This window comes from Mirounga angustirostris, unplaced genomic scaffold (genome assembly GCF_029215605.1).
Source record: "Mirounga angustirostris isolate CCGP_5_RB_7025 unplaced genomic scaffold, mMirAng1.0.hap1 SCAF_11, whole genome shotgun sequence".
NCBI classification, from domain to species: domain Eukaryota; kingdom Metazoa; phylum Chordata; class Mammalia; order Carnivora; family Phocidae; genus Mirounga; species Mirounga angustirostris.
In genome coordinates, this window is record NW_026991719.1 from 125,074,992 (window position 1) to 125,093,391 (window position 18,400).

At 43.2% G+C, this 18,400-nt stretch overlaps 1 protein-coding gene and 1 long non-coding RNA gene across 2 annotated transcripts; both read left to right on the forward strand.

Moving 5' to 3' along the window:
- The first annotated feature begins 6,632 nt into the window (after positions 1-6,632).
- Positions 6,633-9,521, forward strand: LOC135362044 (uncharacterized). Its single transcript, XR_010406332.1, has 3 exons — positions 6,633-7,172; positions 8,509-8,758; positions 9,452-9,521. It is a non-coding gene; the product is annotated as an uncharacterized LOC135362044 (long non-coding RNA).
- A 135-nt stretch (positions 9,522-9,656) lies between these two features.
- LOC123840657 (synaptonemal complex protein 3-like) lies at positions 9,657-17,946 on the forward strand. The gene is made up of 6 exons (XM_045870386.2): positions 9,657-9,708; positions 11,931-12,048; positions 12,936-13,035; positions 14,872-14,970; positions 17,299-17,403; positions 17,533-17,946. Exons 1-6 carry the CDS (start codon positions 9,657-9,659, stop codon positions 17,584-17,586), a joined length of 528 nt encoding a protein of 175 aa, XP_045726342.2. The 3' UTR covers positions 17,587-17,946.
- Positions 17,947-18,400: the final 454 nt, after the last annotated feature.

The window sequence follows — 18,400 nt, forward strand, 5'->3', positions numbered from 1 at the left end:
TTTCACTGAAAAACTAGAGAAAATTTCAATAGCCTTCCTTATTACGTTACTAATCAGCTTTTGGGTGTCCACAGACAAATCTCCACTAACATATAAACATGCTTAAGTGTCCGATTAACCAACCTACGTTGGTTCCTCTAATCTCTATCCTCTGAAACTATCACCCCTCCTCCCCTTCCTTTCCTCCATAATAGACAAGCTAACTGGAAAGCAGTCTATGTGCGGAGAAAGGGGAACCCTCTTACACGGTCGGTGGGAGTGCAAACTGGTGCAGCCACTCTGGAAAACAGTACGGAGGTTCCTCAGAAAGTTAAAAATAGAGCTACCCTATGACCCGGCAATTGCGCTACTAGGTATTTATCCAAAGGATACAAACATAGTGATTCAAAGGGGGTACGCGCACCCCAGTGTTTATAGCAGCAATGTCCACCACAGCCAAAATATGGAAAGAGCCCAGATGCCCATCGACTGATGAAGGGATAAAGAAGATGTGGTGTACATATACAATGGAATGTTACTCAGCCATCAAAAAGAATGAAATCTTGCCATTTGCAACGACTTGGTCGGAACTCGAGGGTATTATGCTAAGCGAAATAAGTCAGTCAGAGAAAGACAAATGCCATATGATTTCACTCATATGTGGAGTTTAAGAAACAAAACAGATGAACATAGGGGAAGGGAAGGAAAAATAAAATAAGATGAAAATTGAGAGGGAGGCTAACCATAAAGAGACTCTTGACTCTAGGAAACAAACTGAGGGTGGCTGGAGGGGAGGTGGGTGGGTGGGGTGGATAACTGGGTGATGGGCATTAAGGAGGGCACTTGATGTAATGAGCACTGGGTGTTATATGCAACGGATGAATCACCAAACTCTACCTCTGAAACTAATTAAAAAAAAAAAAAAGTAGTCTACATTTGCAATTTACTCCTATCCTCGTATTTGCTTCTTAACACATTCATGTCTGGAGTTTGGCTACATTATTCTTACCAAACCTGTTTAGGGTAAGCATTGACTTTCTCTTTTTGCGGGGGAGAGGAGGGAGAACGGGCGGGTGGGAGGGGCAGAGGGAGAGGGAGAGAATCCCAAGCAGACTCCGCACTGAGTGGGGAGCCCGAGCAAGGTGGGGCTCCATCTCCCGACCCTGAGGTCACGACCTGAGCCAAAATCAGACTCAGCCGAGTCAGACTCAACCGACTGAGCCACCCAGACACCCCAAGCATTGACCTTCAATTGCATTTCACTAATTATCTTGCAAAACTTCTCTGCAATATTTGACATGCTGGTCACTTCCTCTTTTTGAAATGCTTTGCTATGCTTTGATTTAGTCCATGCTCTTCCCTGCTGGAAACTCTTCTCCAGCTCCTTCTTGGACTGCTTCTTCCTCCCTATCTTTAATTTTTCAGAATTCCATCTCTTCTCCTTTTATATTCACTGAACAATTTTATGTATACTGAAGACTCCCATCTATATGCTACAAGCTGGTCCTGTACAACAAGTAGTTTGGAAGTAGTGGTCAACAAATGTCTGCGTGAGGGGCTGAGCACCATGTTTGTTGCCTGGTGGATTTAATACTGTGCGGGAATTCCCATGCTTTTGAAGGAAAGGAAAATTAACACTGAGTCTGAACAGTCACACGTAGGAGCGCCTCCAACTCTTGATTTCGGCTCAGGTCATGGTCTCACGGTCGTGAGATCGAGCCCCACGTCGGGCTCCACGCTGGGTGTGGAGCCTGCTTAAGATTCTCTCTCTCCCTCTCCCTCTGCCCCACCGCCCCCATAAAATAAAAAAATAAGTAGTCACACGTAAAGAACGATATATACTACATAATAATGTTAACATTGGGTTTGACCTTAGAATGACTGGTTGGGATTTTAAAAGGTGAGTTGCAAGCACTGTTTACTCTTCTGAATTACACAAGACCCTTGCTGCTTGGAATCGAGCATAAGAAATAGGACATGACTTATCTCCAGACTAGCATTAACTAGTACAGGGGCAGATTTCAACTGTACATTTATGAAAGTTTTCACTAACTACATCCAGAAAAACACCAACTGATCAGCCTAAAACAATCTCTAGCTAGCGGTTGAGGAATATGGTTAAAAATAGTTATTAAGTAATGTTTTGCGGTTTATGTGATCTAATTCGAGGTAACAGATTCACATTTGTACTGATATCTACCTACTTTTTTAAAAAGATTTTATTTATTTAAGTATCCTGCTTTTTAGTTTTGTTTTAGAATCCATAAGGGTTTCATGAAATTACGAAACAATTTAAAGGGCAAGCTCTTAAAATAAATAAATAATAAATCACACGACATAGTTGTGCAAGCTGTATATGTCAAATTGGCGGTTTAACCCTACAGAATACAGAACTATTTCAAATGACTTAAAAATATAGCAATCTTAGGGATGCCTGGGTGGCTCAGTCGGTTGAGTGTCTGACTTCGGCTCAGGTCATGATCTCGGGGTCACGGGATCTGGCCCCGTGTCAGGCTCCCCGCTCGGTAGGGAGTCTGCTTCTCCCTCTCCCTCTGCTCCTCCCCCTGCTCATGCTCTCTCTGTCTCTCTCACTCAAATAAAGAAATATAATCTTTATATATATATATATTGCAATGTTACTGTGTATATCCAATGGGATATATCTTAAGGATAAAAAAGAACAAGGCATCTTGAGCTACATTAAGAAATCATATTGCTAGTAGTAATATTGCCTTTGTTATTGCAAAACACCATACATACACAGGCGCATACACACACACGCGCGCGCACACACACACACACAGAAAGGGGGGTAAGTAATTATATTAATATCATTAGAATTCAGGAATTTCTATATGGTGGTTAACTGAACGTAATAAAAAAATTAAAAAAAGAATTCAGGAATTTCGGTTTAAAACAAAAGACACAAATATAAGACCAAATTAATCTTAAATTTGAATGGAAATGGCAGGAACTCATTGAGTATGTGCATGGACTCATTCAGCATGAACTCTGATTGTCAGTATGGACCCTCAAAGAAATGTATTTCCTAGCTCCGTCCACTGCAAAGACCTGGAAGCAATGAACATTACCGGTTGCAACAACGAGAACCTTTAGTGCCCACATTATGATCTCTGGAAGAAACCAGAGGTCCTTGGAGAAATGGCTCGTTTCAGATCCGGGGCAGAATAAGGACACGATAAGTGTGGAACATCTTGGAGTATCCAAAAGTTAGGATACACGTTGAGGTTATGTCAAAAAGACACCAGAGGCATGCGAAGGGGCTCCCAATGTCCAAATGTCAAACAGTGTGAGCATCAGAAGGAATAATAACTGCAATGGTTTGAATCACCAATACATTAATACCCATGAGTTCATTGCAATACTGAAAAAGTCCCCAAATGATCCTTGTTCACTTGAGGAGACCAGAAGACAGCAACCCATCACTCTGAAAGGGAAAGGATAAAGCAATTAATTCTGCCTTTCTTGTGTGAATTCTATATCAGGAAAACAAAGTAGTTTGTAGTTATCCTTCATGGGAGAATTCCAGCCAATAAATGCAGCAAGAATAATAAAGTTAGAAAATTACCATTTTACAACACCTCATGAATTAATGGATCTACATAATAACCCTCAATGGCTGCCAAATCTATTACATGGAGGTTGATGTGAGGGGTGAGCATACACTATGGTTCTCCTGGGGGCAAGTCCTGGTTTACATTGGCTGTCCTCTACCACACCCTCCTTCACTCTCAAACTTGTCTCCATTTGCATGATACATTATATCATCACCCTAGTAACAGGGAACTTTGTAAAGAACGAGGAAGACTAATAACACCTGAACCCACAGCTCAATCGTAACATTATAGAGAGAGAGAGACCCCAGATATTAAGGATCTCCTGATGGGATGCGGAGATTATGCATGTGAAGCACTTGGCACCCTGCCTGAGATAGGCCAGTGTTCAATAGGCAGTAGCTGCAATTATTGTAGAATTTAGATCAATGTAAAAAATGGGCTAAGGCCTTCCCTCTGATAACCATCCATGGTTTTGAGTTTCTCCTGTCATGTATCATTTCCAGACATTTTTGGGGAGCTACAATTTCTCCTATGCAGCAATGATGTGGGGATAAAGAGAATCAGTAGACATGGCAAGGCAAAGCTGGAAATGAGCCAATGGCGGAAAGTTCTTAAAGGTTCAGGCAGAGAAGAGGGGCGCCTGGGTGTCTCAGTTGGTTAAGCGACCGACTCTTGATTTGGGCTCCGGTCGTGAGATCAAGCCCCAAATCAGGCTCTGCACTCAGCGGGGAGTCCCCCTTGAGATTCTCTCTGTCTCTCCCCCTGCCCCCACCCCTGCTTGTGTGCTCTCTCTCTCTCTCTCTCTCCCTCCCTCCCTCCGTCTCTCTCTCTCTCTCCCTCCCTCTCTCTCTCTCTCAAATAGATAAATATATCTTTGGGGTGCCTGGGTGGTACAGTCAGTTAAGCGACCGACTCTAGGTTTTGACTCAGGTTGTGATCTCAGGGTCGTGAGATCGAGCCCTGCATCAGGCTCTGGGCTCAGTGCAGAGTCTGCTTGAGATTCTCTCTCCCTCTCCCCCTGCCCCTCCTGCTCTTTCTCTTGTTCTCTCTCTGTCTCTCAAATAAATAAATAAATCTTAAAAAAAAAAAAAAAAAGATTCAGGCAGAGAGGGAGCTACAAGGGCAAGAAGAAAGAGCTTAACTTTTCTGCTTAGTGCACTATTTCCTGGTGTCTCTTCTAAGAAAGAGATGTATATGTATCATCTAGTGTTTTCACCTTGTATTACCAATTGTCACAGTGGAGAGTCTCCTGATCACCTCTTGCTGGTGACTGCTGTGAATGGGCAGCATCCCTTTTGACACACAGGAAGATTTTCACAGAAAAAGACCCACGGACTTCTTATCACATTATTTCATTATAAAGTCAACTTACTTAAGCAATGCATACCAATTTGTTCTATACTACTTATGCCCCTTATTTGTGTCATCCCACTGTCCGTTGTAAGCCTAGCATTGCGGGTAAGTCACACCTTTAAGAATGGCCACCCCCCCCCCCAAAAAAACAAACAAACAAGAGAACCGTTGTTGGCAAGGATGTGAGAAAAGGGAACCATTGTGCAACTGTTGGTGGGATTGTAAACTGGTGCAGCCGCCATGGAAAACAATACGGAGGAACCTCAAAAGCTAAACAGGAGAACTACGGTACGATCCAGCAGTTCCGCTTCTGGGTATATACCCAAAAGAAGCGAAAGGACAGAGTCGAACAGGTATTTGTGTACCTGTGTTCATATAGCATTATTCACAATAGATAAAAGTGGAAGTAACCTAAGTGTCCATCAACAGATGAATGGGCCAAAAAGAAAAAAAAAAAAAAAAAAAGTGGCATATACCTACAATGGATCATTATTTGTCCTTTAAAAAGGAAAGAAAAACTGAGACATGCTACAATATGGATGAATCTTGAAGACATCATGCTCAGTGAAATATGCCAGTCACAGAAGGACAAATACTGTATGTATGAGGTATCCAAATTCATAGAGAAAGAGCGTATAGTGGTGGTTCCTGGGGGTTGGGAGGAGGAGGGAATGGGGAATAGGTGTTTAATGGGTACAGAGTTTCAGTTCAGAAAGATGAAAAAGTTTTAGAGATGGATGGCAGTGATGGTTGTACAACAATGGGAATGTACTTAATGCCACAGAGCTGTATATCTGAACATGGCTTAAAAGGTAAAATTTGTGTTATTTGTATTTTATTGCAATTAAAAGGCAGAGGGGAAACACTGTTGTAAAGATTGATATCTGGATAAAGAAGATGTGGTTCATATATATACAATGGAATATTACTTAGCCGTCAGAAAGGATGAATATCTACCATTTCCTTCGACATGGATGGAAATTGGAGGGAATTATGCTAAGTGAAATAAGTCAACCAGAGAAAGACAATTATCATATGGTTTCACTCATATGTGGAATATAAGGAATAGTGCAGAGGACAACAGGGGAAGGGAGGGAAAACTGAATGGGAAGAAATCAGAGAGGGAGACAAACCATGAGAGACTCTTGACTCGGGGAAACAAACGGAGGGTTTAGGAGAGGGAGGTGGGTGGGGGGAGGGGGTAACTGGGTGATGGGCTTTAAGGAGGGCACGTGATGTGATGAACACTGGGTGTTATACTCGACTAATGAATCATTGAACATTATATCAAAACTAATGATGTACTATATGTTGGCTAGTTGAATTTAAATTAAAAAAGAAAGATATCTGGAATATATGAAATGCTTCTACAAAACTGTAAGAAAGTCATCCTACCCATTTGTAGAAAGGTCATGACACCCGCATAAGATGATGCCACGGAAAAGGAAATTGAAATGGACAATAAGCATATAAAGGAGCTCAATCTCCTTAGTGGATGGAGAAATGCAAAAAAAAAAAAAAAAAAAAAGACCACCACCCCAAGCCCAGATGTAATCCGGTGAGATTATAATGCAATCTGGTGAGAATATGGAGCAGTTAGTACCCAACCGGCTGGTGGGAGTCATAAGTTGGAAACAATTTGGCTATACCGAATACTCACCTAGCCTATGACCTAGCAATAGGTCATCAACTCCTCGAAACTCCTGGGCTCCTTTAAACGCAGCAGAACACAATCGCACGTGTGCCAGACCCCGGAATATTGCCAGCGTCCCTGCTTGTAAGGGCTCTACAGTGGGAAGTATCCACACGTCCACGGACAAGAAAACGGATGAACGAGTTGAGGAGTGGTTCCACAGTGGTGTGCGCTCCAGCAGGGAAGACGAAAGCAGGACGGCTCTGCGGAATATAGTACAGGCACCGTCAGGGCGCAATGTTGGGTGAAAAAGGAAGCGGCGGAACACCAGGCAGGAGGCGGTACAGTTTATTGTACTCCCCAGGCAACACAGCAGGAGGCCAGGACAGCCAAGGATACGCACACGGGTCTCTAAGACGAAGCAAACCCCGACCAGCCGACCACCCAGAAAACGAACCGTAGAAAACGGAGGGGGTTGGTTGACACAGGACACGCAGCAGGATGGCTCTTCCTCTGCGAGCGGAGGCAGTGGGTGGGAAGGGCCCCGGGAGGAGACTGCGCAGGAACTGTGAAAAGTGTCCCACGTCGGGAAGGTGGAGGCTTGAGCACCTACGTGGTTCCACACTGCCGTATCCTTTTGTGATTTCCCAGGAAGAGGACCCGTGAAACGTCCTTGAATATGGTCGAACCGGAGCCGCCCAGCCGGGGCCTCGATGCTCGCTCGATGCTCGCTGCTCGCTCGATGCTCGATGCTCGCTCGATGCTCGCTGCTCGCTCGATGCTCGCTCGATGCTCGCTGCTCGCTCGATGCTCGCTGCTCGCTCGATGCTCGCTCGATGCTCGCTGCTCGCTCGATGCTCGCTCGATGCTCGATGCTCGCTCGATGCTCGCTCGATGCCCGATGCTCGCTCGATGCCCGATGCTCGCTCGATGCCCGATGCTCGCTCGATGCTCGATGCTCGGCACCAGCGCGCCCGGAGGGGGCAGTTTGGTCCAGGGGGCGTGTCTCGGCCGAGGCCCCGCCTCCCGCATGCGCGCTGCGCCGGCCAATCAGCAACGCCCCCGCCCAGGCGAGGCTGGCGAGCTCCTCTCCCGCGCGAGGCCCTCAGAGGAGCGTCGCGGAGGACGTGGGGTGGAGGTCGCTGTGCAGGTGGAGGGATGGAGGGAGGAGGGACAGAGAGACAGAGGATGGGGGTGAGGCGTAGGGGACCCTCAGGGAGGCCCAGGCGGGTCGGGGAGGCGGGCCCGGCGGCACTGTGTGGCCACGGGGGTCTCCTCAGACGTGAGGGTGGGGCCAGGGTGTGGGGCAGCGGCGGCTGGGCTGGCCGCTGAGGTGATGTCCCCGCGGGGTCCTCGGGGGCTCCGGCAGGACACGACGAGGCCCCCGAGGGCGGGGCCGGCAGGGCAGGCAGCGGGTCCGACGGTCCCCACTTCCTGGGAGGGCCACACCTGGTGAGGAGGGTCCGTCTGCGTCTGTCCCTCCTGCCCGGCCCCCCGGCAGGGCGGTTTGGTCCCCGGAGGCCGTCCTGGGGTCCAGATGGCGTGTCGAGGAGCCGCCCTAGACCCGACGGTCCCCGGACAGGTCCGGACAGGTGCAGAACGGTTTATTCCCCGTCCATGCGGAGGGGGACACTTGACGTTAGTCCCGGCCACGGTTGGGCCTCCAGACCAGCACGTTGTCCCGCGGGGGCCTCGGGGTGGGGACGGCCTCTGTCCCAGCGTAGGGCGACAGAGTGTGGCGGAAGGTCCTGGCACTCAGATGTCCCGGGGCTGGTCGCATGCGCTCGGTCGGAGCCGGGGGGCGGGGGGAGGGAGGGGTCCACCGTCCCCATCGTCTTTGTCCCCTCCTGGTCCAGCAAGAGACACGAGGACACACACACTCTCCGATCCGCGCAGAGGACCCTTGCCTGGCCTCGCTCACTGACCGGGTCCCCCCGTTTCCTTAACGCGTGTCTGTGCCCACAGCGTGCAGGAGAGCTCAGAAGGCACCTCCTCGGGATGGCGCCGGCTGGCAGGAAGCGCCTGGGCAGAGCCGCGAAGGCCCCGGTGGTGGCTCAGGGTACGGCAGCCCGTGACTCTGGGGGACAAGAGAGAAGAGAGCTGAGGGGGCCGGAGGCTGAAGGTACTGCCTATCCGACACCTTTTGCAGATACAGCGCTTGCTGATGACGCACGCGGGGCAGGCCACCGCTTCGGAGTCCTCGGCGTTGTAAACAGTAAAATCCTCGTGTGTGTGTGTCTGTCTGTCTGTCTCGGTCTCTGTGTGTCTGTCAGTCTGTCTCTGTGTGTGGTGTGTGTGTGGGGGGGGGTGTCTGTTCTGTCTCTCTGTGTGTCTGTCTGTCTCTGCGTGTGGTGTGTGTGTGTGTGTGTGTGTGTGTGTGTGTGTGTAAAGCAGTTCCAGGTACCAGAGGTGGCCCACTTGATCCTCCTGTCCCAAACCAGGATTCCCGAGGCTTAGATCGCAGCTCTTCTGCTCCCCCGCAGTCCTTCTTTCCCAAATACCTCGCGCCGGCTGGGTGATGTACTCTGGCATTAACCTGGAAGGGCCTGTAACACCGTCTCCGTCGCATGGTCCTGGTCCCTGATCTAGTGTCGTCTGGCCTTGCACACGCATGCTCCCTTTCCTGGGCCTGCCTTAAGAAAACTTTTGTTTGCGAGACGGAGCCCTAAAAAACTCCACGGGGAAGGTATTGCTCCCTGAAAACGGATCAAAATGCCATACTTCATTTTACTGTTTCAGAGTTAAATGCAGTTAGCCGACATGTAGTGCATCGTTAGTTTGCGACAGAACGTTCGGTGATTCCTTAGCTGCGTATAACACCCGGTGCTCATCACATCATCACGTGCCCTCCTTAGTGCCCACCACCATACTTCGTTTTAAAATGTTTTCCGCTTTTATTTCAACGCAGGAAACAGTCCACTAACTGAATACTACGGGGGAAGAAGGCCTTCTGCAGTAACGTTTGAGGAAGATGTGGGGTAATGTGTTCATAGTATTTTCACTCACCAGATCAAGTCAACTTGGCTTACATAACAATTATTCTCTGTAAAATCCTAGAATGAGACATTTTTTCCAAAACAAACATGATCTTTGTTTATCCTTAATAATGTTTGATGCAACGTCTTCACAGGAATGAAATACAGAAGATGCTGCAAGGACTTGGAGGTATGCTTAAGTGATGTTGGCGGTGGAAAAAAAAATGGTTTTAAACCATACAGCTTTTATGAATGGAAATGTTAGTGAGTGGTCTGCAACACTGATTTTAATGCCTTGTTCTCGTATGTGGGATATTACACAGGTATTTAGTGTGATTCAACTTTGCAAGTTTCTTTACTGACCTTTTCCATTGATGTGGAAAAGTAAAAATGGTACTAACCTTGATGAGGTAAGAATGATGCCATTATTTTTACACACATGTGCATGTAATATAAATTAATATAAATTAAGCAGAGAAGGGCGCCTGGGTGGCTCAGTCGGTTGAGCGACTGCCTCCGGCTCGGGTCATGATCCTGGAGTCCCGGGATCGAGTCCCGCATCGGGCTCCCTGCTCGGCGGGGAGTCTGCTTCTCCCTCTGACCCTCCCCCCTCTCATGTGCTCTCTTTCTCTATCTCATTCTCTCTCAAATAAATAAATAAAATCTTTAAAAAAAAAATTAAACAGAGAAAAGTTTGAGCCTCCTTTTGTGTGCACAGATTAGGTGATCTATCCATTTTTAATGTCAATTTTAAATTTCCTTAATTCAGTTACTTCTCATAACTTTCCAGTGTCCTGCTCTGTGGGGCAGCAGCACAGATTGAATCCTCCAAAAAACAAACAAACAAAACACTCTTTATTGTTACTTTCCATTAGCAAACCGTGTAGCTGCAAACTAAAGAACTCTCCTAGCTAGTGAGAAATACATAATCATATCCAAACTCCTGAGTTTCATGTTGTCTGCTCAGATGTCAGTTACACCATCTGCACTACAGGACAGGACCCTTAGCGGGGTCCAAGTCAATTTACGGCTCTTCGATAGAGATCATCCTTACAAGCAAGTACGTTTTGAAGGCTTTGCTCTATTTGGTGGTGACAAAGTGCTTGCTTTGTGAGCTGTCTGACAAACTTCTTACTATAGATGGATTCCGGATGTATAAAATATTGTTATTATAGTGCAGATCCTTCATGACTACCGAAAAATAAGTATTGATTGTAGATCCACAAAGTCAAATCATATGATTTGCAAAGCTTTATTTGAAGTATTAAGATTCTGTGAGATGCAGCACTTATGGATAAAAGTGTTATGTAAAAAGCTCCATGAAAATATTTTTAAAATGTTTCTGAATTCATTTATTTAAATTAGAATTTTTACACCCGCAGCCCTTGTCTCTTTTAGTAAAACACAGTTAAAAGCATCACGCACTAGATCGCTTGAAAAATAATTTTTTTTAATGTGCGATATAATTATTTTTATCCTTTTGAGGATCATTTTTAAGAAAACACTTTTGCGCGTTCTATATAATGCATTCTTCCTTTAAATTTAATTTAATTTTATTATGTTACGTTAGTCACCGTACAGTACATCATTAGTTTTTGATGTAGTGATCCACGATTCGTTGTTTTCGTATAACACCCGGTGCTCCATGCAGTACGTGCCCTCCTTAATACCCATCACCGGGCTAACCCATCCCCCCACACCCCTCCCCTCTAGAACCCTCAGTTTGTTTCTCGGAGTCTATGGACTGACTCATGGTTCGTCTCCGCCTCCGATTCCCACCCCCTTCATCTTTCCCTTCCTTCTCCTAATGTCCTCCGTGTTATTCCTTATGTCCCACAAATCAGTGAAACCATATGATAATTGACTTTCTCTGCTCGACTTACTTCACTTAGCATATATAATGCATTCTAATGGTAATCCACCTAAACATGTCCCTTGAATTGGAGGATATTTTATACATTTAGAGAAATTTGCCTTTTAGCTGTTTTCTCACAAGGAAGTTAAAGTCTGTCCTTGGGGTTCCCTGTACGCATTTTGATAATGGAAAATATTTTGATTACTATCCCCTTTTCATTATCTCTAAGCTAAAAGGTGACCTGCAGTTAGAAAAATTATAACTGGGATACTAGTACCAGAAAGATTTTACAGAAAATAGTGAGCAAATCTTGCTTTTTGAAATGATGCCTGTGTTATAATTTTTATTTTACTTATTTTATTTTTTAAAGTGTAATTGGTGTACAGTATTATATTAGTCCCAGGTATACGACATAGTGATTGGACATTTATGATGTCTGTATTATAAATTTTAAATGTCTTTGCATATTGCTGAGACAACATTTACACATATTGACTCGTATATATGAAAACAAAATAATTTTCAACACTAAATTTCAATGAATACTTTCTATACAGTTGACATTAAGCAGGCTCTTCTTGCAAAGAGAAAAATGTTCGAAGTGAATGCCAAAGCTCTTGTCAAAACCACTAACGAAAAAATTGAGCATGTTTGGAACATACAGCAAGAACAAAGGTGAAGTTGTTGGGTTTTGTTGTTTTGTTTTGTTTTTAAGTCACGATGACATTTGTATCATTTCTTAGTATTCGTTGGTGCGAATAACCTAAGGCAAATTCTATTATATTGAATTTTCCAGCGAAAAAAATAGATTTTGCTTGATTTTCTTCTAAGCAGATAAATTCTGTTAACCTCACTCCTTAACAGAATTGAGATGTATCTCCCGGAAGCCAATAAAGATGACCTTTTTTTCCCTTTCAAATAACAATTGAGTTTTCTTCCTATAACATTAATTCGTATTTATTCTAGGCCTACACTAGCTGAACTTCAGGTAAATGTCTTAAACCATTGTTCTTGTGATAGTTAACTGTATTCAGTTATGTAGAAAAGGTTGATCTTATGTTATAAATAATTTGCATATTTTAGTAAATTGTGTTCACGGTTCTTTCTTAAAAACCATTGTTGTGCCAATGAGGGGAAATATTTAAGTGAAATATTCCTGTTTGGAAACCTTCTATGATAAATGGATATGATATCCTTATTGAATCTACTTATCATATCAGAACATACATGTTCTTCAGTAAGAAGAAATGGAAAGTAAACTGCTTTTAGATAAAATGAATTTTTCTGGAAAATTGATAGTACAGTAAATCCTCACTAGTTTTTAAGAGGTAAGGCATGTGAGATAGCTTATATGTTGGTCAGTCAGGGACGATACTTTTGGAATAAGAGTAAATTGTTCGTGTAGCCTTTCTGTTTCTCAGGAGACTATTTCAGCTGCTATTACGCTGTTACTGCCGTCTCCTTTTATGGTGTAAATTGTGTCAAATCAATTTTGTTTTGAATATGGTTAATTTTTCCGTATCTTTATGAGGTGTGACGGTGCTCATTATTGTGTTTTACAGGCAGAATCTTCATCTCAAATATTCTCAGCAGTTTCTGACTTTGTATCGGGCGTGGGATACAGACATGCGGAAAGCCCGGGAACAAGAAGAAAAACTAGCTGTTGGTATCAGCCTTGGCTTTAAAATTGATTTATTTATTGTATCAAAGTCTCAAGTGGCAGTAGGCCATGCAAAAACAGAGCAGAGAATGTAGAGTCCGTGAGCCCAGATGGGTAAAGATGGGTGGAAGATGTAGCGGTGGGAGACTGAATGTTCTATTTGGATTGCCTCAGTCTACTTAGTGATATAGGAAGGTCACCAGTTAAGAGTTAGAGTGGTGGAGGAGGTGTTGCCTTTGAGGGGCAGAGAAGAAGTCCTGGAAGTGTTTCCTGAGAGCGGGCCAGCGAATGGACTAGGGAAATATCATTGCCAAGCAGCATTATGGGTCTAATTGAGGTTAGTGTCATAGTGATCATGAATTTAAGGTGAGACCCCCCTCTGCATGGTTGTGGCAGAGCAGCTGGAGAGTTGGATTTTCCAGGGTTGCGGTTTAGCCACGCAGATCAACAGAGCGAAAAGGGGGCAAGGTACACGTGCAAGCACATAGGCGTAATGATTGGCCGTGGAATTTAAGCCAAGAAGGAGGAAAAGGGAGAATATGAGAGTGGGGACTGGGGACCATGAAAAGTCGCAGGATCGATGGGATGTTAATCCTGAAAGAGCATTGAACTGTAGTAAAAAGGGTAGAGAGCTACAAACAGGGAGGTAGAGGTTGAATGTCGGGGGCGGGGGGAAGGGGACAAACAGTATAGCACAGTGCTCAAGAGCCTGGACTCTGGAACCATTTTGGGGGGCTCCGATCCTGGTTGACCAGCACTAGCTGTGAAATCAGGGACAAATTGTTTATCTCTGTACCTCACTCAGTTTCCTCACCTATGAAAGGAGACGAGACATAGTAAGAGTACTTGCCTCATAGAGTTGTTTTGAGAATTAAATGAGATCATATATAATAAGTTTATTTAAAATGGCTCAGAACAGTACCTGACACACAGTTCCTATATAAGTCTCTGCTCTACTTAATATTATGTCGATGTTGCAGTTATTGGGAATGACAGAATCCAGGGTGTGACTATGTAAGTGAGTGACTAAAGTAGGGAAGAGGACAAAATTATTGCTGGAGATTAGGTCAAGGAACAGAGAGGCTAGGATCATCTGTATGCATACTGAAATGACCAAGAATTAATACATGTTTCGAATGTTGTTAAGAAAGAATATCTCTGGGACGTCTGGGTGGCTCAGTCGGCTAAGCGTCTGCCTTCGGCTCAGGTCATGATCCCAGGGTCCTGGGATCAAGGCCCACATCGGGCTCCTTGCTCAGCAGGAAGCCTGCTTCTCCCTCTGCCTCTGCCCCTCCCCCTGCTTGTGCGCTCTCTGTCTCTGTCTCTGTCTGATAATAAATAAAATCTTAAAAAAGAAAGAAAGAAAGAAAGAAAGAAAGAAAGAAAGAAAGAAAGAAAGAAGAAAGAAAGAAAGAAAGAAAGAAAGAAAGAAAGAAAGAAAGAAAGAAAGAAAGAAAGAAAGAAAGAAAGAAAGAAAGAAAGAAAGAAAGAATATCTCTTCTGAAACTACTGTTAGGAAGGATTAGTGTATAGATTTTTGCCTACTTGTGGTAAACACATTTTTGGAAGGGTCATTTGTGGATTTTGAAGTCAAAAATTAAAACATGTTTTCAGTATTGGTGAGAAAGACAATTTCCTACTTAATGGCTACTAGGTAGGATCATCGTATTGTTTCTGTATATTAGTGGTGAATAAACTTGGTCACAAAAGTTGTTAAAACAGGAAATGTTAACAAGTATCGATTTAAAGAATATTCCTTTCAAACTTGATGTATAATTATGTTTTCTAAATATTAAATGTTACCCACATTTTATCACCCTTTTCTTTTATATTTGTAGGATATGTTCCGAGAGCAACGAAAGATTCTTCAACAAGCTAGAGCTGTTCAGAACCAGAGACTGCAAAAAATTAAAAACTTACATGAGCAATTCTTAAAGGTCTGTTGTATTTGGCAACACAATACATTCTTATAAAACATAATATGTAGGCGCGCCTGGGTGGCTCAGTCAGTTGAGCAACCGACTGCTGGTTTTGGCTCAGGTCGTGGGTCCTGATCTCATGGGTTGTGGGATCGAGCCCCGCCTCGTGCCTCCTGCTTAGCGGGGAGTCTGCTTGAAGATTCTCTCCTTCTGCCCCTCCTCCCACTTGCATGTGCACATGCTCTCTCTCTCTCTCTCTCTCATAAGTAAGTAAATATTTTAAAATATATACATAAAATGTATGTAAAAGTAGAAGACTGTTTCTTTCCAAATCTTTGGGGAAGGGGGAACCATTTAGGTTATACATCTAAATTGTTAAACATTGTCCATTTGGAATTCATCGTTTGGGATTTAACGTAATTGGTACATGCATTTTTATTTTTAGAATTAATTAATAGTTTTGTGGGAGTCATCTAAAACAGGGAACTGTAAAGAGGGAATTTTACCTAGAAATACATGTATTGTGAAGAAAACTGGTACTTTATTAACACTTTAATCATAATTTTTTGTTCAACAATCAGTTTTGAGGAGATCGGCAATAAATTCATAGTGGAAACTAGGAAGTCTATAAATCACTTCTACGTGTCTTTTACTTGCGTTAACGGTTTCTGTTAAATATGAGTAGGCAGTTGTAATTGATGAATAGCACTTCTATATTCAAATGCGTTACATGAGTGTTTTATGGCATATTTGCTTTTGGAATATTAGACTAATAATGACTTTATATGCATACTTAAAATCATAAGAAAAGGTCTAAATGTATAACAGAATGAAAAAGCCAGAGGAGGACTAAACGTTTGTGAGTTGAGAATGATCTGCTGGGATATTTGCACATTAGCAAATTGTCCTCAGTGACACAGACCTCTTCTTCGTGCAGATATATACTTGTTTAGGAGGCAGTGGAAGCCTGCACATTCCCCTTCTTTTTTCTTGGTGTGTGTATGTGGGCGGGGAGGGAGGGGCGGCGGAGGGGAGTGGGAGGTGTACTTTACCTCTGCAGCTGTACCTTAATATCTTTCTTTGAATTCCCACTGCCACTGCCCCGAGTTCAGGATCTCATCATTCCCTGCTTATACTATTAAACTCTCATCTGAGTTCTCTCTCCTCCGGTCCATCCTTCCCAGTTCTGCAATATGATGTTCCAAAACGTATACCTTCCCTCCTGAAAACCTGCCATTAGCTTCCCACTTAAACACTCGGGTATTCAACGTCTGCCCTGTAACAAGACTCCCTTTGTAGTTTTATACTTACATTCCTCCTTTCCTCCCACCCCTCCAGTACACTAACTCACCATTACTTCCTTGTTTCTAGGGTACTTTCAATTCCCTCTTCCCTTTACCTACTGAAATCTTACTCTTTTGCCAGCTAAATCAGAATCAATCTTATTTTCCAGTACACAGTCATGGCAAGTTGTGTTTCCTTAATTGTTACAAAGTTTTTGTGTTGTTTTTATTTACATGTCTTTTTATTCTCACTGGAATAAGGAAGGAAGAGATCGTGCATTCATTTCCCAAATTCCTCCGCAGCACTTAACAGTACTTCTTACGTAGTATGGGCTAGATCACTATTTGTTAAGTGAACAGTAAGGATTTAGAACACGTTTGTTTTTCATAACTTAAAGAGGTCGTGTTACAGATCATTTTATTCCCTCCAATGGAATCATGTTACATTGATTTTTACTCATTATAAGTGCAGTGCTACATGGTATTTAGAAAGCTTATTAGAGAGATTTAAAATCATGGTATTTCATTCTGTGGGACTGCCAGTCTTTTTTTTCCCCTCCACCTTGACCTTAACTGTTTATTAACCCATTGTTTCGAGCAAAGCGTACTACTGTCATGCCTCTATAATAATAATAATATTTGACTCAAACACAACATTTAAAAAATTTCCTAAGTGGGTATTTTGATCTCCATGTATTAGGTCTAATATTTTATTTGGAATAAATAACGAGCATCCTTTGAATATTAAGAATCGTTACTTTTGAAATTTAATTTTTTAAAAGATTTTATTTATTTTTGGGGGGGGAGAGAGAGAGAGAGAGAGAGAGAGAGAGCGCCCATGAGCAGGGGGAGGGGCAGAGGGAGATGGAGAAGCAGACTCCCCGCCGAGCAGGGAGCTCGACGTGGGGGCTCGATCCCAGGACCCCGAGATCATGACCTGAGCCGAAGGCAGACGCTTAACTGACTGAGCCACCCAGGCGCCCCTTGAAATTTTTAATTTTACATGTTTGGAGCATGAGATGAAAAGTGGTGGTTTGTAACTGAACTAGGCTTTTTGTTTTAGAGTATGCAGGACTTAGAGAAGGCCCATGAACATCTTCTTACTGATGAACAAAGCGAAGTTAGGGAAGACATGACCAAGCTGCAAAACAAAATTATGATGGAAGCTGTGAGTGGTGTATATTTAATATTAAGAACTAAGGAGGGATGTGGGCATTGGGGCATTTTGTTGGCCAAACTGTATGTCACAATTACCTAAATGACACGCGAATGTTTAATATTTCCTTCCCTGCAACAGCAGCAGCAAGCGCTGGCAGTTGTTCAGAAGTCTCTTCATTCCCTGTTGTTCTGATGACTTTGAAGAAAGAACAGGAACCCAAGTCTTATGATACAAGTGTAACATTAGCTACACTGAACCACGTTGTAGTAGTTTAAAAATCATAGTTGAAATCAGTACATCTTGTTTATCATAGCTTGCTTGGTAAAGTGCAAGAATCCATTCCGGTTAAAACCCCCAACCCTAAACAGTGATGTGGATCGCAGCAATTCCACAATTATATGTATTACGCTTTCAGCCCTTCGTTAGTAATGACTTTTTGTACTTAACCCTGTCAGTTAACTTTTAACAATAACGATGATTTAATTCTAGGCTTGGCCTCAGTGGATCTGTATCAGTCCCAAAAGGTTCAAAGCACAAGTACAGAAAGAAGGCTACATTGCTTTTCCTAAAGGAAAAAAAAAATTAAAGAATATAAAATCTATCTTATCCATGTACCTGCTTGTATTTACTCATTAGTTTACAGAGCCAATTCCAATAAAAATATGATTTCAGAAGAAAATGTACTCTACTGCCTTATAAAAATTATTGAAAGTAAACATGAGATTGTGTTTTTGAATAAATTAAACTGCCTAAAATCACTGGGAGAACAGAACTACATATATAAATATCCGTGCTGAGACATGGGTTTGTGAAATGTCATTTCCACCACGACATCAAAATGTCATTTACTTGGTGTTGGTTCACTATTAAATGACACCTGCCCTTAGCATTGATTGAAAGTATTTCATTAATATGCACATATACTTAATCACTTATGGTCTGAGTATTTCACATCTGTCTATAAAGAAAGATAAATTACCTACAGTGCTTTGTTTTCAAGTTTAAT